Genomic DNA, 23,910 nt, shown 5'->3' on the forward strand with positions numbered 1-23,910 from the left:
AAAATATTAAATAATAAGAATTATATAAACATAACATCACTTACAAATTTTGTAATTAAATTAATATGTTGATAAATAGCAACAACAATAAAATTATAAGTGATAATAAAATATTTAATGCCAAAATAGCTTTAACATTACATGACAATTAGTATCTTATAAAATCAACGTTTCTCTTTTGAAAAAACAGCAGAGAATAAAATATATAAGATGAAATGAAATGAAATGATTAGTACAAATATTTTATTTTTCTTAGTAAAAAATAAATGAAGTATTTCTTTAAAAATTATAAGAAAAGTATTTATATTGAAATAGGTTGGGTTGGGTTTATTTCTATTTTATTTCATTTAATTATTCCTTTTCTCAAAAAAATTAAATGTTATGAAATAATTTTTAATTTTAATTAGAAACATAATTATCATAATGCTGCTCACGTGGTGGTTTTAAGTAATTATGGGTAAAGGAGTACTATGATACAAACTGACACGGCCCCGCGTTACTTCGTTATACACGATGTCCCGCGGGTCGTGCCGCCTATATCAGCCATTGCCCTAGTACGAGAATTTGACAGACCAACATCGCGTGCCATACGTCACGGTGCAAAGTCCAGCAAGTGCCGCAAATGATATGTGTAGTCTTCTTACCGTTGTCACTTAGACAACGTCGAGGATGTACACCACCGGCTTCGGACTTGACGAGCCGATCCGCACCCGCGCACCGTCGCTACCAATGCTGCTAACTTTTTGACACCCGAGGATCATGCCAGACACCACGTTGTCGACGCCAGCGAAAGTACCGCGGTATTATACGAAGATTATTATTACTGTGTTCATCTTAACGGTTCGTTTGTTTTTTTTTAAATAACCTGTTGTTGCTCATTAAATAACGGCTCACGAGTCTCTACCCTCAAAACCAGTGTCGACTACATTATTGCGACGTAAGTCGTGTCAAAACTTATAATGCAGCAAAAATCAAAAGGTTCCAAAAGGGTGTCCAAGGGGATAGACCCCTGGGCACACGGATTATGAGGGTCTAATCAGTTATGGGTCATTCCATGTGAAATCACCTAATACCTTTTGTATTTATTCTGCGTTCTGTAGTAGATTAAGTTATTGGGACTCATTACAAAATCATAGGAGCAATGGCTAAGTTAGGAAAAGCTCCATTACTTTTCTTTATAAAGTTAATTATATCAATAAATATTGTTGATTCTTCAACTACGTTTTGACAAATTAGGAATTTTTCAAATAAATCATACGCAAAAAAATCTTTTTCATCTTCAGATTGAAGATGTAATACCAAGTCTATATATTTAGATCTAATAATTTTTAGTTTTTAAAAACTAACCTATTAATGTATAACTTAATATATATAAATATATAAATAGAATTAATTTATAATGTAGAATAAATTATAAGGAAATTGATAATAAAAATTATTCTATAATACACTAAAAAATATAACACATTTTATTATATTTTTAGAAAAATAAATATGATCTAAAATACATAATACATGATATATAGTATTTTATTTTCGTGTAGAAAAAATGTTGAAAATTACGTAATTTATGACTTATCCATAATACGTAAATTATAAATTTTGAAACTCTATAAGTGGTGTTAAAATTATATTATTTTAATATTGCCAAAAGAGCACATTAAAAAAATGGTCAAAAACAAGGTGTGATACTATTAAAGCAATAAAGTTTCATGTCGCATTCAAGAAATTATTGATGCGTTATGTGAAATATTAGATACAACACATGATCAGCTAATTAAAAATCAAACTAATTAATTAATTTCGGAGATTAGTACAATTGAAATCCTTATGAGTTTATATATTTGGTATATAGTATTCGTATACTACAGTATATTAGTCGAAGAATCAACAATATTTATTGATATAATTAACTTTATAAAGAAAAGTAATTGAGCTTTTCCGAACTTAGCCATTGCTCCCATAATTTTGTTATGAGTCCCAATAACTTAATCTACTACAGAACGCAGAATAAATACAAAAAATAAAAATTGAGCGTTGAAAATTACGTAGTTTGTGGATTTTCCATAATACGTAAATTGTAAATTCAGTAAGTAGCGTTAAAATTATTTCTCCATCATCAAATTTTCACCAGACGTTTTAATTGCTTAAAGGTAAATACTATGTAAATTTGTTTAATGTTAAAAAAAAATCAAAATTCATAAACCTAAGAATGAAATTTAAGTACTATTTAATATGAGTAAAACAGTGCTAGTTCCACAGTGATAGCTTATTTGAATGTGAAGTTATAGGCTCTAGAACATAGGGTGTTTTTTCATGTTTTTAATTATAAAAAATGTGCTATCTGTTAAAAAAACAATAAAAAAAAAAATATATTATTTTTGTTGTCATTGACCTTTAAGAAGTCTATGATATAAATTTCAAAAATTTCTGAACTATAGCAGCAAACACATAAGGTGATTTCACATGGAATGACCCTTATATGTAACCTAAACTTAAAAATACAGTAAATATTTTTTGATTTGAAATTTTTTTCGATCAGCTTGAATCTTAAAAATAAATTTTACTAGTTGAAAGGCGATTTATTGTTTCATTTTTATTTATTTATTTATTAGGTTAAAATAAGTCTATTAAGTAATTACTCCAAAAACAATTTATAATTGTTAATTGTTAATTAATTTATATAATTTATAGTTATTTAAAAAATAATTAATTTAAAATAAAATAATATAATTTTTAGTTTATTTAAGTAATTTAAAATAAGTATTCATAAAATACATTTAAAAAATTAAAATTTTAAAAATCAGTAATTTTTGACATTTTTTCAATTTTTTTTTCTTATTAAATTCTAAATTCTTAAAACTGTCATAACTTTTTTAAAAATGATCGAATCAATATAATTTTTTTTTTTTAATAGATTACCTTAAGTATTTACATATGATATATTTTTGTGAACATTTGACCCTTTACCTACCCATAGGGAGGGTTTCAAAATGGCAACTTTTTCAACTAAACTTTTGAAAATGTTCCGAAAATACTAACACTTTTATATATTATACTTTCTTTATCTTAAATTAAAGCTTATGTAATATACTTTAATTTGAAAAAAAAAATTTCCTTCGCACCTGTCTTCATGGTGAAAATGACTGCCGTATTCAAAAATATACTATTTTGGTGAAAAAAAATTCAAACCTTAAACTACGTCACTGACAATATTAGTAATATTACATTACAATCATTAATACATTTATTTGAAACTAATAGCAGATAGCTTAAAACAGTTAAAACAATCATAATATATAAAATTTGTTATATATTAATTTTATTTCAACATATTTTTTATAATATTATTTCAAAAGTATGTTAGTTTTACAATATGCGATAAAAGAATTCTGATATGCTGAAAAGTAAGTTTTATGAGACTGTATTAAGACCAACTATGATGTATGGTTCAGAGTGTTGGGCGGTTGGCAAGAAAATAGAGCAGAGGTGAGAATGCTTAGATGGATGAGTGTAATGACTAGAGAAGATAGGATAAGGAACGAACATATAAGAGAGAGTATAAGTGTAGCGTCAATCGTGGATAAGATGAGAGAAAATAGATTTGGATGGTTTGATCATGTTATAAGGAGAGAGAAATCGGAAGCTGGAAAAACAGTTGTAGAAATGAATGTTGAAGGAAGAAGTTTAAGAGGAAGACCAAAAAAGAGATGAAGGAATTTTATTAAATGTGATATGAGGATGGCTGATGTAAACGTAGATGATGTGGGGGATCGTGTCAAGTGGAAGTTTAGTATAAGGGTGGTCGACTCCAAGTAGTTGGGATTAAATCAAGGAAAAAGAAGAAGTCAGTTTTATAAAATAGAGAAATGTATGATTCATTTGTTCAATGTTTTATTAGAAACAAAATCGTATAAATTGTTCATAATTTCTTTTTCTTTATAGTTATAAATCTAAAACTATTTACAAAATACTATTGTTCTACCAAATATTTCATTTGGTGAACGTGATGGGTAAAAATTACAAATAAAACTATATCAAACTAATTTGACAATGGTTTCTTAAATAATTTTAAAGGAGTTATTTAAAATAACTTCTATAATATTACAAAAATTATTACTATTATATTCATAAATAACAAATAATATATAATTAATAACATAAATTTTTAGTGAGATCAAACAAATAACAATAATTTTTATAAATATCTAAAAATATAAAATGAAAAATACAAATTCCTGTATGCAATAACACATATACAAAAAAATTGTGAATATCATTCATGGTTGAACTTTACAAAATAATAAAATAAAATAACTCAATCGTTTACTAATTTTTTATTTAAATACTTTAAGGATACCTAATTTTAGCTACATTTTATATTATACCACTATACATATCACAGATACATGACAGGAGATCTCTTTATAATCTTAGCCAGTCATACATTTTATTAGCATGTGGTTGATTGAGCTTTATTAGGTTTAAATCTTGACATATAAAAATCGCAGTCAGAACAATATATGGACGGATGGTTAACCATTTTTTTACGACAGAGGTTACACGGAGACAGTCTAGAGGAAATTGTTGACTTGTCTTGTAGCCTGGGTGATGGGGGTTGTTGATAAACAATATATCTATCATTATTACCATTTGGAGTTGTACTTCTAGGCTTGCAAGCTACATTATTATTACTTCTGCATGACTGTTGTTGTTGCTTATATGAAACTGGTGGAGGTGGATGCTGATACGGTGGTAGTTGTTGTGAAAGAGGGTCATACACTGTTATTGGTCTACGAACAGTTGCTATGTTATTTTTTTGTACTGGTGAATTTATTGGTGGTCGACTTTTAGATTGCAGACTGGGTTGACCTCCATCAGACTGAGATATATTACAGTTATATTGTTGAAGTTGCTTGCGATCAAGTGAAGATGATGAAGATGAGTTAGTAGACGAAATACTCTGAGCATCAGGTTGGGGTCTAGAAGATTGAGGTTGCATTTGATCTTTCTTAGGATGAGCAGGAGGTAAATGTGTAACATTGTCAGTACGGTTATAAGGCATAGAATGAAAGCCATTAACCATGCTTCGTTGTCTTTGTATTATGTTAGGTCCTTGTTGTATAATGGGTGACATTTTATGATTACTCGGTTGAGCTGTAGAACTTTGTGCTAGATAGTTACCACCTCTAGATAACTCATTAGATATGTAATTATTGGTTAAAAACTGACCATTCAAGGATGGAAGTCCTTTTTGATTGTACCCACCAGCTTTATTAGCTGCATCGTATTGCTGAGCCATTCTTTCTAATAGTTGAGCTTGATTAGCAGACACACCTTGTTGAAGATAACCACCAGTTGATTTATTATTATTTACAGTATTGTTATTACGCTGAGACATATTTTGATTTTCAAATTGTTGATTAGTACTATTTGGCAAAAGATTTAATTTTTCGCACTGTTGTTGTTGAATATTCTGAATGTTAGCAACTACTGGTAGATAATTCTGCCTATGATCATTAATTCCAGGATTAATATAGTTAACAGAATGTATTTTCTCAGGACTCGGTTGGCGCACATAGCACGATGTTCTATTCTCCATTAAACTTTTTGCACAATTATTACTTCCCTTTTCGGATGACTGAGATTGATACTGATTTGTTGTTAATTGATTGTAAGATCGATTTTCGTTTATTAGGTGTTTACTATTTGATTCTGTGTTTGGCAAAGTAGATCGTAGTCCATTTTGTGAGTAATTCATTCTAGGAGTTCCAGGGGATCCTTGATACGAGTTTAGTTGTGAATTCAGTTCTAAACTAGACTGGTTATCTTGTTGTCTAGCCTGAGATTGAGTATCGCCATTAAAACGAAAATTACTTCTTCCATCTACAGACGAATTTTGTGGATAATAATTATTGGGCAACGTATTAATCTGTCTAGCAACTCTTTCTAAAGACGATTGATTTGATCTTGAATTTGGTGAAGAGCTTAGTTTATTTTCATTTATTTGTTGATAATTTAAGGACTGAGACTCATTATTTAAGATGGACATTTGTTGAACCATAGGTGAAAGACTTTGATGTTGCTGTGGGTAATGGGATGATTGCTGCGATTTAGGGTAAAACCTATGAGTTATGTTAGAAGATGATGATTGATTATTTTCCATTGAGTTTATAGTTAAGTTCGACAATGTATTGCTTAATTGTGTCGACTTAAATTTTGATTGGGTAATTGGCGAATGTGTTAATGGTGTAACATTTTGTTGAATAGGTGACGTACGGTAGTTTTTATTTGTTTCGGCTGGTTTTTGAGTTTGTTCAGGTAATAGTGCCTTCTGTTTGTTCTGAACTATTGGAGAATGTGGTGGCACTATTTGCTTAACTGGGGACATACAATATGATTTTGATGGCACATCAATATTTAATTCAACATTTGATTTATCTTCACAACTATTATCAAATGGTTTTAAGGTCAAGTTACTACGATTGAACTGACCAGAATCATTTCTTTTCAATGGAATTACAGATTTGGTTACTTCGCGACTTGACTCAATCGCAGGAACATCCTTATGAAGAACTGATCTAAGGACTCTTTCTAAAATAGGATTAGGTATATAACTATCTACCTCATCTTCTTCAGCAGTCGCGACTAGAACTACTTGTTCACAAAAAGTAACATTCTTCTTTTTCCCTGATTTTCTTCTAAAATCATTATTATCAAATTGACATTTGGTAAGTGCTCCTTTTAATTCTTTATCGGTCTTCTTTTCTTCTTCAACTTTAATAAATTCACTAATACTATCAGCGGGCAAATTACTAATAGCATGTGTAATCAAGTTGTCAATAATACCTTTTTGTTCAAATTTACTTTTTAAGTCTTTTACAATAGACTTTGATTCTAAATCTTGATACGGATGATCTGCATGAACGTCTAACATTTTAGTAACTAGAGAAGGCTGAATTTCAAGATCACTATATTCTTCATGGTTTATTTCTGATTTTACCTGGTCCATTGGCATACTTGGATAGAATCCATCTACTTCATCAACTACAACAGGTGGTGGTGGAAATTCTTCACTTGGTTGTCTAGAATGATTTACAGAATTTAATGGACTTGGATAAGGTGGTAACGGAAATCCAAGGTCATCAATATTATTATTGACTTCATTTTGTTCAGGGTTGTGATGTACTTGAGCTTGTGTGATCATAACATTTTTGTTTTCTCTATCTCTCTCTATAAGTATTCCCCCATTGGCATATGTCACTTCTTCTTTATGTAGGTGAATATACGGAAGTGACTGTGGCTCACAAAACCAATCATTTTGTGATGCGTTTGAATCTTTACTTAACTGAGAAGAAGTTCTCATCGGCGGAGGAGGAGGAACTTTAGCAAAATGCAAAAATTTGTTGGTATAAAAACTTTTTTTCATTAATTTACTTCTCAACAAATTTGGATTTTCCGTAGTTTCCAAATGTCCTTCTGATAAATAACCACTTAAATTATGCTGACTGCTTACAGAGTCTACCATTGAATCGTCTTTGGACATTGATTTTTCCTTCACTGGCGATCCCTTTATTTGTAATTCGTCTTCTCGTAAATCTGGCATACTTCGATTTTTTCGTCGGATTAAACCTCCCATTAATAGTTTTCTTCTTATTTTGTGTTGTTTTTTAACTTGTTTATTTTCTTCTGGTTTTTGTTTTTTATTATCCTTTGTCAATGAGTTAGTCACGAATTCTTTAGTATTTTTAGTTCCACGTTCCTCACTTCTTGCTCTTTTTTCACCTTCTTTTTTATGGGCTTTGCTTTTAGCTTGTAAACTTCTACTGGGTCTCTCGTACATTAGATACTCTTCATCTTCCACTACTTGTTTTGTTTTAGTCGATGATCGTGATAAAAGCCCTTTTTTATTTTTCGGTAAAGTGGCATAGATTTCAATACTTTTAACAGATTTATCTACCGGTGATGTTTGAATATAGGACAATTGCTGTGATGAAGAAAGTAATTCTTTACTATTCTGTTTTGTATGTTGAGTAGTTTTATCTTTTGAATTTTGACGACTGTGTGTTCCTGGAGAACCTCTGTTACTACAGCTACTACCTTCTCGACTGTGTCGACCCTCACCATCTACAAAATAAAATTTCATTTAATAAAATGTTGACTTAAAATAATGGAAGAATATTGAACTATTAAACAGTTTTACTTACGTTTATTTGAGTGAAGTGGCTCTTCAAGCCGTTTGTGTAAACTACGGGCTCTCATTACACATGTATTATGTTTCATTCTGGCAAAACTTGCTACCTGTGGATTACTGTAAGGTGCATCCATTGCTGCTCGAGCTTTACCAGCAGCTGCATTACACAAAGACAACGCCAAAATTAAATCTTCAGCAACTTCAGATTTTCCTAATAATTGATCAGCCTCAGCACAAAGTCGCTCCACTTCGTCCACTGCTAAACATTTTAACCATCAATAAATAATAATAAATGTATTTATAAAAATATTTAACTTGTACCAGAATGTTTTGAACTGTTGATTACTGTCGTATGAGTAGTTTGATGACCTTCAGGAATTTGAGCAAGCTAATAAATCAAACACATAAATAAAAGAAAATTGGTTATTTTAAATAATTAATTACACAAAAAATAATTACCTGTAAGTTATGCTTAATATTTTGTTGTAAAGGCAAACTATCATTGGAAGACAATGAATATGAATCATAACCTAAATCAAATTGATTGTTTGTTGTAAAATCTTTAGACTTATTGGGACTTCGAGGAGCGCCACCGAATGTATTTCCATTCCTGAAAAATTAATCTATATGTTGAAAATTATTTTTAACTATCATATTAAAATGATTACACACCTGCTTTGAATTTTACCAACAAAATACTGATAAGGATTTTCTAATGAAGTAGACGATGATGATGATGCACTGTTTCTATCACCACTCCAATTACCAGAATCTCGACGAACTAAATCACATTTTGGTGTGATAGACTTGGGCGAGTTAAGCTGATCATTGAAGTCATCTATATTATACATTTCGGTAGCTTTAGCCTTAATAACTGCTTGATAATGTGCCAGATTTTGATATTCGTTTCCTGACGAATTTAAAATCTAAGAAAAATTTAATTTATTTATAAATATTTTATTGATAAAAACCATATTAAAGTAACTTACTGTTTTTGATATCCCGATTGAAGAATCAAGGGTTGGGGTTAATGATCTCCGATGAATTTGATTAGAAATGGGTTTTTCAGGACTAGGTGTTAAAGATCTACGACCTTGTGTTAATCCTTGAGCATTATTTGTACAAAATGAAAGCTTAGTAGCTTTACTTATAGTTTTAGGAGCAGTCGATGCATCAATTGGAATACCTTCTGGAGAAGCAAATAAGAGAAGAAGAGGTTGATATCTACCACGTTTGCATTTTTCTACGACCTAAATTAATCAATTTTAATTTTTTAAATGGTATGCATATTTATTAATAAACATTATATATATTCTACTGACCTGTTCCCATCTCGGTCCTATTTCTCGAACATTGGCATCATCAAAATATATCCAAAGTTTAAGTTTGGTATGATAGAAAAATGTAGAATAATGTTTTCCATAGTACGTAACTACTCCAACAAGCTGATGTTGTAAGGGTAAACTCCCATCAATTACATCGAATGATCCGTGAAAAACATCACATAAGCGTAAAGAAGTACGCAAAGTATTTAGGAGAGCCATTATATGATCCAATGTTGGCCTATCTGAATCCCAAACAATCCCAACAGAAACAATTTCAGGTCTATTCATTAATGTTCTTCTAATTTGAATTTTAGCACCACAAGCACTCTAAAAAGAAAATAAAAAAATTTATTAAATTTTAAAATAATTAATTATAAACAAATTAGCAAAAAGAAGATCTTACCGGACAATCTCTTATATCCCCCATTCCGCCAGCTTTTTTTAGAAGTTGACCAAATAAATCAGCTTGACCTGTAGTAGGAAATTGTTTTACTTGAGCAGTTAAAGCAGATGCAGAAACATAATGAACCATCTAACAATTTAAAGGGTGATTAAAAATTATTCTAATGTTAATAGTATTTTAAACAAACCTGAGTAAACGGTAGAGGTTCAGAGGTAGCTCCACAAGCTCCACAAACACTTTGTTCGACAAGGGTCATGGCAAATTTTTGATGAGATATACAATGGTTAGCATTACACATATCTTCTGCTTCTTCATTAGCTATATGATAGTGAATACGTAATAAAATATTTTCCTAAAAAATATTAAAAAAATTAATATATAAATAAAATATTAAATTAGTTAAAAAAAAATTATTTCATTTAAATATTTAATTTACAAAGCATTCTGCTGCGTCATCCATAAACCCTAATTGAAAACGTCTTTGATCGTAAAAGGATTGAGCAAGAGCTTTCCTTAAAGCATCTGGAGGAAGAGCAGTTTCTGAACTGGACCCTAGTGCTGTAAATAACTCCTGTAATATAAAATATATTAAATTATTATTACTTTTTCATTTAGTTAAATTTAGGATCATTAAAAAAATATATAGAATAATAGAACACAAATACAGAATAGTGAGAATTTTACAGAGAATTTTTTTATAGTGATCATTTCATAAATTCTTATATGACAAAACTGAGATAAAACAATTATTTTAACTAGCTTAAAGCTTACTCAGATACAAGAAGTATCAGTATAACGATTATTAGCATAATGTGAGAGCACGGTAGAACTAACAAGAAACAATCCACCCGGTCTTTTCTATCATCTGTATCTCTATTTCCACTTAAGATAGACTTTTGAAATTTGAAGTGTAGATTAGACTCTAGTAGTTTAGAGCATTATAAAAAATATAACCCATGATGTGAAGCCATTTTAAAATGGGAAAATTTCAAAGATTTAAGTTTTGCTGGTTGAGTTATCAACAAAATAATAAGACACTTCCCGTATAAGCAGAAACGTAATTTAAGGGTGGTCTGTTACCTGTTCTGAATTATTAGTATATATATATATATACTAAAAAAAAAAAAAATCAAAAATGTTTACTAGTTTGTTGTTGTCATGGTAGAATTCTAAATAAATTGCACTTAGTATTATTATTTAGTTAGATCAATTATATTAGTTGTTATATCAACATAAAAGTTACTAAGCCGTGAATACTTATAAAATTAAGATATTTTGCTTTTTAAGATTTACATACATAACTATTCTGTTCGAAGCAGTCACTGGCTTATACGATTTTATGAGAATATTTAAACAATACAATATCCGGTCGTTATTTACTGTTTTCACAACAATTTCCCATAGTTAAATGTTGAGGTTTAATAGCAGTTCTTTTCTTAATACAAAGAATAAATATTTAAACAAAGAACTGAACTTGCTACAATTCATATGAAATCTATAGTTTTTTATATATCAATAAATCATCTTAATTATAAGTTATATTGTTTTGAAGCTCTTGGAAATGTAGCGTAATTTATTGCGACATGGGTTTATCACGATTTATATAGATTTTTGAAAAATGTAAGTTACTCCACCTACACTTTGTACCAACATGATAAACAGTTAAACAAAGTATAATAAATTTAATAGATCAAGGTAATTTCATTTGGTTGAAATTATTATTAAATTATATATATATATATATATATATATATATAAATATTTTGCTTTCAAATACATAACATTGTTATAGCTTTTTGATATAATTTGATACAGAGTTACATGGTAAAAAAGACAAGAAAAGTCATAAGGTTTAAAAATTATACAGACTAAAAATATTGTTAGTTTCAATAAATGTACTTAAAAAGTTAAATTAAAAAATCAGCCGAATAGACAAAAGAAATAACTCAATTAATTACATAGGAGATCGTTTAGTTAAGATATTGGAACAATTAATTGTGGAGATATTAAAGCAAGATAAACAATTAAATAAAATAAACGGTTAATTTCTAAAGCAGGACAGTTAAAATTAAATGAGGAGTGTAGCAGAAAACTTCATCATCGAATGTTTGGACAAAAAGGAGAATGGTTGTAGGGCACATTGCAGGAGTTAAAATGAAGACGATTATGGCCTAGTTTAAGCAAAAAAATAAAAGGAGATCGATTTGTGCCAGACAGTGATAAAGGAGAGAAGATAAGACCAATAAATTCAGTTAACTGTACGTAATATAGGCAGATTAAAATAACACACGTGAAACTACAAAAAATTAAGTTAATTAAAATTTTTAATAGTTTTTAGAATAAAACTGAAATTATACAACCGGATGAGAATAAAACAAACATGCAATAATTTTTTTACATGCCGTATTTTTAATTAAACAAAAAAAGGTCTACCTATCTCAATGAATTATATGAAATAGAATTTTGCTAATTTGTTTTACATTTTGTAATGATACAATCAAATATTTAAAAGTTATATATCGAATGTAAAATAAAAATCCATGCAAACTACAAATTAAGAATACGGTTCTTTAGTATATTTTATAAATAAAGTTTGTAATATTTAAAAAAAATAAAAGTTAAACAGATTTTTAATTTGAGTAATAACATTAATTAAAATTAATATACCATGCTGAATTTCAGTATCAAATTACACGGGTAACAATTTCTATAAATCCATATAACAGCTAAGTTACAAATTTTCTAATATTATAACTAAACACAAACTTATTTAACACGAAATTTTTTGAAGATTTCACTTAATCACTTTTTATTAACATTATAAATTATAACACATATAATAAAATAAAAACATTTTGGAATAGGGGTTACTTTTTGATTCCCACTAATTGCACCTATATATCTAATAAATAATTGTCTAAATTATTATTAATTATCTAAATCTAATAAATAGTTGTCTTTCTTTAAAGAAAGACAACTATTTTTCAGTGAATCATTTTTCAACGCGTCTATTTCAAATGCACTTGATAGTAATGGTAATAAGTAAAATGTAATTTGTGGTACTAGCTGTGGTGGATAATTTATCATCTTCGATGGATGATGATAATAAAAATAGAATGTCGATCTTTTCTTTAAACATCAAATACTTGATTTTGAACTATTGTGGGACGCTGCACGTACTTTAATTAAATACAATATTCTTTCGATAGGTTGTCGATAGAGCAAACTTCTTTATTGCCCGCAGGGGGTTATAGAGAGCGGTCTGTTGTTAACCGGTTCCCTCGAAAAAACTGCTACATTGAAATCAGGTACACTACTACCACCACTACAAACCCAACCCAACTGTCATTATCAACAGTTATATAGACTACGTGTACGAAATACACGCAGTACCTAAAATCCTTCAAACAGCTCACGAAGATAATCGATGCAATTATAAAAAAAGAAATGCATAAGGAACCGAAAAATGAATAAATATAAGTATAAATATCGCACTTTGAGTAGTCAAGAGTGGTAACTCAAAATATAACATATATACACGGAACGAATTTATCATTTTCTGTTATTGATAAATAATATTATTTAGTATTATAGATTCTACATAATACGCTATTGAGTTGTAAAAGGTGTCATTTTTATCATAAAAAACATGTAAATACGTCTAAACTAATTAAACGATAATTGTTTTTAAAAATGTATTCATAGGAACAAATATGGGGGGCATGGTTGGGCCTACAAAATTTCAAAATACCCTTCCTGACTATAGGCGCAAATAATAGAATACTTTGGCTACTTAGCGCCCTCTGGAGTGACATTAGCATCAAAAGCCATTTCATCATTCTTCAAAAATGTTGCAAGAAAAAATAAAATAATTAGTTATATTATACAAATAATAATTGTTTTTATTTTACTTTGATTTTTAATATTATAAGTGTACGATGTCATCAGTATACTATGTGTATTTTACATTTTTGTTGAATAACTAATAATGCAGTTAATTATATTTAATACTACAATAGTAGGAAAAAATGCATATACGGAGTGTTCAGTAAGTTAGGAAACAGTTAAATTGTTACAAACAATGAGTACAATAGAAATTCGTTTCCTTATTTAATGAACACTCTGTATATATATATAAATGATATACATAATTGTTTACTTAAAAATAGAAAAGGAGGGGAACACCATTTGAAGAGGAATAAAAAAAATTGTTTTTATCTTTGGAACTTTAACATTCCCAAGTTGAAAACAATAATTGCTCCTATTTTCATTTTTCATATCCTATGATTTTGTTAAAATCACGTCTATGAATAAACTGTTAACTGTCTATTAGATTAATTTACTAAAATTATTAAATATAAGATGTGTGCAAAAACTAGAAGATATATTATATGAGTGACCATAATAAGAAGGAAATATGAAATTTAAACATATATAAATAAAAAATTATAGATCCACGTAAATATTAAACACCTATTGTAAAATTTCACATATGATGTCAATTTTTAGAAAGAACAATGTAAAAAGAAACTAACATACAATCACGACATGAATAGACAATAAAAAAAAATGACAATAAAAACCGATAATAATTGAAAAACAAAAAAGAACTTCTGCTTTCTACTTATTTAATTTAAAACAAAATTATGTCTCTTACCTTTAAAGCACAAAATATGCACGATTCTTCCATACAAGCATGTCCATAAAGTTCTCGGAAACTTCGTCTGAATATGTCCAAGTGCCATAGTACCTATATAATAAATAAAAATACTATTTAGGTTTTGTATGATTTTTAAATCTACAATATCATAATTATACTAAATATATATTATAATCGAATTCATCACTTTTCATAAATGTGTAAGTCGTTTAGTAAATTTAAGTCTAACATTTTTAAAAGACTCAAAAACCTTTAAAATAAATATTATTAGACTAAAATTTAATTAACTTTTTTTTCAGACGACTGGTTGGATATGACAAGATAGGCCGACAATATGTATCGTAAGTAGGGGTTGTACTGTTTAAAAAGAGTTCAACCTAACAAATTCTACATGAGTCATAGTAAAGACATGACTACAATCCAACATCTTTTTTTATACTCGTAACAGTCGAGAAATTCAATTTATAATTCACCAAGTTTATTTAACCTATAGTATATGTATTTAAATAAATTTTACTATCTCTTTTTTACGATCGAAACGTAATACGGAAGGTATTTAAGGGACTATTATTCAATTTGTATTAATTCGAAGTCAACTAGAATATGCGTCTCTAATATATGAACCAAATTACAATACATCTATATTTAAGCTAGAAACTATTAAAAATTTTTTTTTTTGTGAATTCTGTCATTTAAGTGCAGAATAGAAAGGCTACCATATAGATGATGAAGTTGTGCATTTCTTCAAATTTACTTCTTTAAATTTTACTATAAAATACTGTATTTTAATTTCTTAATAATAAAACACATAAATCGTTGTATTCAAAAAATACTTAGAATTGTTTAAGTGCATGAGCGCAAGTGAAGTAGAACGTCCCTGCATTTCCAAATATTATAAATAAATAAAATTAAAAAATATATTTGATAGAAATATGTCACATTTAAGAAAGAATAAACCCTCAAATCCCAAAATTATAACCTCAATAACAAAACATTATTAAGTTTTCAAGTCAATCAATAAAAATTCGTACTGGCTGATGATGTGTGTGCCTTCGGAATAATTTAATAAAATGTTCAAATACATATAATTCCCATTATTTATTATATTTATGACATTAAATGTCATCACCTTTTCTTAAAATAATTCGCGAACATAAATGTTGAAACCGTTTGTCGTGACCATCGAAATCATGACTTTCATCTTTTAAATAATAATAATCAGCTTATATTTTGCTACATTCAGTATTATATATACTATGTCTACAAGTTATTATAATCGATTAGCAAGTAGATCATACAAGCAGAAAAAAATCAAGAACAAGTTTTTTAAAAGTAAATTTCTCAAATATTTTAATAGCAGTTCAAACATACCAATAAAAAAAATTAATGTATTTTATGATCTATCAATAACATTAATTATGTTAATTTAATACAACTTTCATTAATATTATAATACTAATATAATAAACTTTATTCAAGTTTGTCAATCAATGGATAATTTTTTTTTATAAAAAATAACATTTTTATTAAATATGTTCAATATATTATAGAGAAAATATTACTGCGGTAAATATTGTCATTTAATCAATGATATAAGAAAATAAACTCAATATCAAAATGGCGGGTGTCCAGTGAGTTTAGTGACCGGCTAGAGAGATAGCGCGGGACAGAGAAGAAGAGAATACTAATGTCATGCTCTTCTCTTACCTTGGTGATATGAAAAAGTGCTCTTCTTTTCGACTTGTTCGAAGAAACCTGACGATGTTCTCCTTTATCCATTTGAATTGATCTATTTCTTAACCACCCTAATACACTTTTTCATTTTAAAACACAAAAACTCGAAAAAATCATACTACTTCATGAAAAACTACATAAAATTTAACAGCTAACCGGCCTAACACCACTATTACAATAGACTGGTTGAATGCTGGGTAACAGGTAACACAGGTGCACAGATCCTAGCGCTATTCTTTTCTTTAGTGGTGGGGAAAGCGGTCGTCCAGTGTACCGCATATACATAAGACCACCTGCAAACCATAGCCGTTGTAAGAACGTAATAGTCCTGAAGATGTATTTCTTTGCACTTAGTACAGGATAACGATGAACGCACTCCTGGTTACGAGACACGTATAATATTGACTTTTTCATCAATACAGCATAAGTTATATTATTGAAATTTAAACAGAATTTTCTTATTATATGTAATTAAAATATAAACCCAAAATATTTATGCCGATACATATAATAAAATAATAGTTTACACATATAAATTATAGATAAAAAAATGAGTAATAAAAACATTTTTATGTAACGTAATGAAAAAAACATATAAGAGAAAAAAAATCAACTGATTAATTACCTAGTTAAAAATTATTAAAAATTTGTTAATGTAGTTAGCAAACAAAGTATTAGTTGACATGAACAATGTTAAGTTAATATTATTTGACAAAAAAAATGCTAGTGTGATAATATTAACTTAGCTTAATCAGATAAATTCTTACTGGGCTAAATTAAGAAAAGCAATAAGGTTTTATTAACACTAAAAATTATAAACATTAAAATTGCTTATAGTTTATTAAGGTAATGATAGCACTATAACACATCCAACCGAAATTTAAAATTTCATATGCAATTTCTCAACATTTTTTTAATTATTATAAATAGGCATAGATTATCTATGCCTACCCTTGAATTTCGCGCCGCGACGACGAGGTTGGCAGTCCTGAATAATCGGTACCGCAGAAACCGGTTTCCAGGACCCATAGGGAGTTTACTACGACTTTTACTACACCGTTTTACCAAGAGATTGTATATCTAAGAGCACGCAAGTAATAAACGTAACACAACACAAAATAAAACCCGCCATAAAAATTATACTCCATACTCAAAGAATCAATTGAAAACGTACGCACAAAAACCCACTATTGTATTTAACAAACATTTAATTTTATATTTCTGATGTCACCCCCACAGCAACTTGAGTAAACACATTATTTATCACTGAATTTTATTTATATATGCCAGTTTAATATAAGTTCAGTGTAACAATAAGTGTAGCAAGACAGTGAATAGAAGTTCAGTGGTTTTCAAGATAAAGTTTTGATATTTTTATTATTTTTAACGAATTTTTGTTGAATATAGGAACGATAAAAATATTTTCAAAATCGATTAAACATATTTCTATCAAATAATTATTTTATAATAAGCGGAATACTGTCAATTCACAACATGAAAGATGATTTAATAAGAAACTTGTGTTTGGCTTAAATATACAATCATTATAATCATTATTAATACATATAAATAAAATGATGTAATTAGGTAAGTCTACCTCTTTTGCCTTATAATGGTTGCAACTTTTTGTTTTAAAAGTAACGTACACATTTAGTAAGTTTTACAAATATCTGTTAAAAATTGAACTTAAAACGCAAAGTAGCTATAAACTATACTTTATAACTACTAATAGGTACTTCTGTTTCACGAACTTAAAGTTCTAGTTTCTTAGATATTAATAGTTAAAACTATAGTGTACTTTTGTACAACAACTAAAGATAATGAACATGTGTCATTTACGAACTGTTTGCTCACCGGAACTCAAGTTTGGTACAACCAAAACCTAATATTCCACCCTCTCAAACAGTTTTTCATTAAACTTATAAAATTATTCAAACAACAGCAGTACTTTTTTGATATGGGGACAAATATTGATCTTCGGAGGCGAGGTTGCGTGGTGGCCGGAAAAGTCCTACGTAAGAAGATGAAGCATGCCACCTACGATCATTACATCGGGCCCAACGTCTGTAAAAGTCGATTAATGGGCGCCATGAACCGTAGGAAGGAAACTATCTTATTTTTTACTATAGAATAGTAATATTATTATTATTATTATTTAATGTTGTTTTAATAATATCGGCAAGAGTTCAAGGACTGATACAAAGCGACCAAATTTTTAAAACTTGCGCCCGACTAGACGATTTTCACATTTTTACTTGCGAGTAATTGTACAACTCATGTTAAAGATGAAGAATCCTAAATACACATTCAAACTTTAAACTACTATTATTATTACCACGATAACATTTTACACGAATAAATGTATGTGCGTGCCATCTATTGAGTGCTGCATCACCCATATTATTATTTATCGAAAAACACCGTACCTATCTATATATATATTTATGCTACAAGCGTATAACTATAGATAAACGTATAATCTTCTCTCCAGCCTCCAGAAGATTTGACGTGCGAGAAGTTGTTGGCGTGAGTGGCGTACGCTAGCATGAGTGTTGTGTGCTCGTATATGTAAAAGAAACCGGTTTACTTGGACGCATGTAAGTTACAATATTATGTACGAACGTGCAGTTGCTACCAACTTCTGATATTATAACGCGCCGCCCGTATTCATAATAGAAGAAGTCGAAGGTACTTCTTTTTTATACACGTCAAGTTTTATACAAGTCTTCATCGCACGTGTCTCGGACTCCTTAATTATAATTACCCTTTAGACTAATTTCATGACAATAGATTTACAATATCACATTGAATAGGTTTAGAATGAAAAGATATTTGTACACTAAAAAAAAAATATGTATTAACATTATTGTTATTACTAATAAATTTATTTTTACTAAAAATAGTTAATTGTGTTTTTACTAAAACACAATAAACATGATGTATATAAATATGAACTAAACAAGTGGAATCCACAATCATGAGTTTACTAATATATCATTGCGAACATATTATATACTATAGCGCTCTTTATTGTGTGTTAAATTGTATAAAAATAATTTGAGTGTTTGAAACAAAAAATTACTGAGAACATACGATACCTTTTATACGGTCGTATATACCTTAAGCCTTATTTAGAGTTACGCAAACTGTTTCAAGAGAAAATAACATTACTATTAAAAGAAAATTAGTATTAAATACACTCATTTTGCGCCTCCCTTAAATTTTTAATGAAAATATTTTATATCGACATAGTTTAACCCTCTATCCCAACTTTTCTTACGTAGAACACTAAATTAAATAAGACGCACAACTTCTTCGAGTCTCTTAACTTTCTAATAGTTACTCTCCCAGTTATAATTTGTATTTTTTAAAAAGCGACCTGCATAACAATGCGCGTCAGTAAAATGGAAACAAATGTTGATGAGATAAACATTTAAACTGGACATATTGTAAAATAAATACCCACAATTACCGGCGTAATTTAAACAGAATTTTCGGGTTAGCGAAATTTAAAAATATTTTATAACTAAAAGCGTATAATTCATGTAAACTAAAAAGTTTTATGAAAGATGATCTGTGTTTCCGTTCTCCACTGGCTAGTTTCAAATCTATATTTTATGAGGCCGGGTAATAAAATATTATATTATACTTCAAAAAAAGCTTATTCTGTTCACAATACCTTTTCCATATTAATTGATCCACTTAAGTCAAAATAGTTTTCATACATACTTATAGAAACTCTACTTTTGTAAAATACTGATTGATAAAACATTTTTCTTTGTCATATTTCAAAAATTAATACTTAAAACTTATTAGAAATTAATAAGAAAAATATTTAATGCTAAGCTATTTTATGCGCACCTAATTAAAGAAGTACATAATTCTGTTAAACTATTAAATATTTATAGATAAAACAATTTTTTGAACTATATAGATTTTTTTGAACTAACATGCATTTAATTCTTATCGATATTTTGTAAAAACATTAGTTCCCTAAATTTTATTTATAAACTCATAATTATAAAAATTGTAAACCATTAATTTCATTATAATAGTTATTATTTCGAAATTAATTCTTTGTGTATTTTTATAAGAATATTCATGTTTGCACATAAGCTCAGAATCTCATTAAAAAAGTTATATTTGACTACATAACTAAAAAAAGCTTAACATTTAGTAACGTAACTTAATGAATATTAGAGTACCGGCCTGACAACTAGTTATGCTATTCCAAATAAAATTATTATATTAAAATAAAAACAAAGAAAGAAATCACGAAATTCAAAGTGGTTGTGCACGATAACTGTCTGTGATCTGTCACTGGTTAATGGTTCTGGCGACTGTCGGGGTTATTGTGTTCGACCTCAGTCTATAAGGATACTGTAATAATAATAACTTTTTTCTTAACTTGTAAATTTATTATTACTAATATAATAATATAATTCCACTACGCGTGTTCTTTGTCTGTCTACATAATGGACGTTAATAAATCTTAGGTGTATTGCCAACGCGCGTGATCAGACCAATAAAAACTAGGCATAAACTGGTTATTGACAAGCGCGTGCCGTTTTCTTTTCTCTAACTTTAATTATTAAGTTTTAAGTTTTTATTTTTTGAAAATCACAGCATTTGATAATAGTTGTCTCATGGCAAACAACCGAATGCATAATATTAGTACATCACTTGTAACGTATCTGTCAATTCAATAAGTATCGAGTTACAGAATATACTTACTAAGTAGATTGTATGCAAAAACGTACGATTTCCCTAGCTAAGCAGGCGATAAACAGCTGTATCGACACAATCGTCGCAACAGGTTATCATAATCGTTGCAACGTCGTCAAACAAGATAGGGTAAACACAATAAAAAAAAAAGAAATTCTATTGTTATCTTAATATTACAATAATAAAATGAAAACCATTCAGACATACGATATATGTTTTTTAGAGTTGACGCCAAAAATTGAAAAAACATACTGACCACTCCTGTACATCAGCATTTAGCATTGGCGCCTAAAGATCAGACGTGGATATTTTGTTGGCATAATTCGATCTATATATATTATCTGAAGAATATGATGGTCGCTTGGCTTTCTCATATTGGCAAATCTCATAACACTATTATCGAATTGAAATATTATTCAAACAAATTAAAATATATCTGTATGAATTGTAGTTCATAGTAATATTATAGAAATATATTTTATAAGTAATAATGATTATCACTGTTATGTATTTTTTATTATAATGGAACATTGTTTGAAAACATTATCATTTTATATCTATACTCATTACTAGAACTAAATATCAGTGTTTAAATTATCTAACTTAATTTTTATGTTATCCAGTTATTTCAATGTCTGTTCTGATTACGCTTATTTTAAGAGATCTTCAATTCACTATTTGTATTATACTACATCGTGGTAAAATGAATGACACATAAATATATAAAAATAATTTAATTTTTAAGCACGAAAACTGTAAAGTCGTAAATAATGTTTATTTAAAGTGAGGGGACAAGAATAAATTGTACTAACACTCAAATCATAGCATTTTCGTAAAAAAATATTAATATTATTGAATGTACTGAATACAAAATAATTTAAAATAAATTAAAAATTGTATACATGTATCAATATTTGTATTTTATAATATATTATACAGCAAATGACAAACAACAATGTTAAAGAAATAAACATTAATTGTTTTTTAAATAGTAATAAAAAAAAAAATACTTATGTTTGATTCATCCAAACGGAAGGTGGGTCCTGGTAAAATCTAGTTTTTACCTTTGAGTATTTTGACAACAGGGATACCTAAGATCATTTCACATAATAATCTTATAGTAAAACTCATTTCTCTTTTTTTTTGGTACACCTGCGCATCAACTACATAAATATTCAGGTAGCATATGGTATACCATATAATATCCTTCAATGTATCCAACGGTCAAAAGAAACACATGAAGTTTCCGATTTCAAAGGACAGTAACAAAAAATTACCATTAAGAAAAAAATTATCAGACGAAAAAAGTTTCTAAAACTCTTTATATTGATGTATAATTAAATGTAATAATTTTAAAAATTATATATATATAAATTCTGTCCAAAATCGATCACACTTATCACTTTTATACAAAAAAAACCTAAATATTGTAATTTAACAAGTATTATTTATATGTTGTTTTTCTTTTACGATTCCAAGGCTAAATTAATAGTAAAATGTAGTAATACATATTACAAAATATTGAACGTCACTCAGTAACAAATCAGAATTCAAAGTTCCTCAAACTTTGCTCTAGGCAATAACAAATAAAACCTTTCTCCAATATGGTTTCATGCATTCTCATGCTTTCAAACTGTATAATATACTACAGTGTATTCATATAAAGTATACTTGGATAAAATAATTTTTGACCAATCTCGGTTAAAAGGGACTCCTCTTCTTTTTTATTTTTCGTTTAATATAATCCAAATAAACTGTATATAAGTTAAGGAATTGTCTATATACAATTTATTTGGAAGATTAAACAATATTATTCGTAGTTAAAATAAAAATATGTTAGAAATTCACATAATATAAGTCAACATCAAAATTATTTCTACATTGTCAAATGTATATTTTATATACCTAAATGACAATCAAAGTAGAATTATTTTACAATAATAATCAATTTCAATATTATCACGTACTTTAGACGCATCCTAATCTAGCAGAAGATTAACCTCGATGACCATGCCATTCCATCACGCGTTCTTATACACCAGATTCCTAATGTTTCACTTCACTGAATATATGTCTAAACGTCTACTGTAAGTTCAATTTAAATCGATCACTGCTACATACAACCTTTGATTTTCATTTCATCTACACGTTAAAAAAAAAAGAATATATTTTTTATCTTCTTGTCGTTGATAAACTAATTGGATTTCTTGACAAATAAATTTGACTGATATTAAACATTTTAATATAAAGAAATATATTTTTTCCTTACAGATTCATACACACGCCTCAATGTTTATTTGTCCATTATGACATGTTGTTATAAAAATATATGTAGTCTAAATTGACTGAGTTAGAAGTATCTCCTGTTGTTCAATCGGTAATTTACAGTTCAGTACTTTTCATAAGATAAACGGATAACAGCTGATTGTCATCAATTAATTAAAATCATAATAATTTCACGGATATATCTGATGAATACTGTGTAATTTCATAGAAATTGTATTAAATTAACAAAATAAAACTTAAAATTAAAACTGACAAATTGCTAAGGTGGTTTAAAATGATAAAGGCGAGGCTCTACAAGCTTATTTGACCTCTACATATGTGTTAAGCTAAATACTTGTATAGTAGAGTGCTCATGTGATTAAACCAGTTTGACATGCAAATACTGTTAAACGAGGATCAAGCCGAATAGAAAATCACGCTGTTAACGAAAGATTTATTGAAGAAATATGAATAATAAAATGAAAAATGAGATTATCTATTTTTTTTTAATTGAGTTTATCTGTAAAACCATTTTTATGAGATATACATGTCCTTTTTTACTTGTGATTTTTTTTTTCATCGAGGGCTAGGCCGAATTGGAAAA

At 28.3% G+C, this 23,910-nt stretch overlaps 1 protein-coding gene and 1 long non-coding RNA gene across 6 annotated transcripts; one reads left to right on the plus strand and one right to left on the minus strand.

Moving 5' to 3' along the window:
• Positions 1–4,009: 4,009 nt before the first annotated feature.
• LOC126907506 (uncharacterized) lies at positions 4,010–20,019 on the minus strand. 5 transcript variants are annotated; one of them, XM_050688843.1, is made up of 12 exons: positions 19,996–20,019; positions 14,580–14,672; positions 10,359–10,493; positions 10,110–10,274; positions 9,923–10,051; positions 9,517–9,846; positions 9,184–9,444; positions 8,867–9,120; positions 8,654–8,804; positions 8,516–8,582; positions 8,208–8,450; positions 4,010–8,127 (listed from the first exon to the last, which is right to left on the minus strand). In XM_050688843.1, the coding sequence occupies exons 1-12, from the start codon at positions 20,002–20,004 to the stop codon at positions 4,454–4,456; spliced, it is 5,511 nt and encodes a 1,836-aa protein (XP_050544800.1). In that variant the 5' UTR covers positions 20,005–20,019; the 3' UTR covers positions 4,010–4,453. The 5 variants fall into 5 exon arrangements, with proteins under 5 accessions (XP_050544800.1, XP_050544799.1, XP_050544798.1 ...); XM_050688842.1 differs by having other exon boundaries at positions 8,208–8,453; XM_050688841.1 differs by having other exon boundaries at positions 8,510–8,582.
• On the plus strand, positions 17,327–21,948 carry LOC126907563 (uncharacterized). Its single transcript, XR_007704564.1, has 2 exons — positions 17,327–17,903; positions 21,265–21,948. It is a non-coding gene; the product is annotated as an uncharacterized LOC126907563 (long non-coding RNA).
• The last annotated feature ends 1,962 nt before the right edge of the window (positions 21,949–23,910 follow it).

The sequence above is a fragment of the Daktulosphaira vitifoliae genome, unplaced genomic scaffold (genome assembly GCF_025091365.1).
Source record: "Daktulosphaira vitifoliae isolate Bord-2020 unplaced genomic scaffold, ASM2509136v1 Scaffold_5, whole genome shotgun sequence".
In the NCBI taxonomy this organism is placed as follows: Eukaryota; Metazoa; Arthropoda; class Insecta; order Hemiptera; family Phylloxeridae; genus Daktulosphaira; species Daktulosphaira vitifoliae.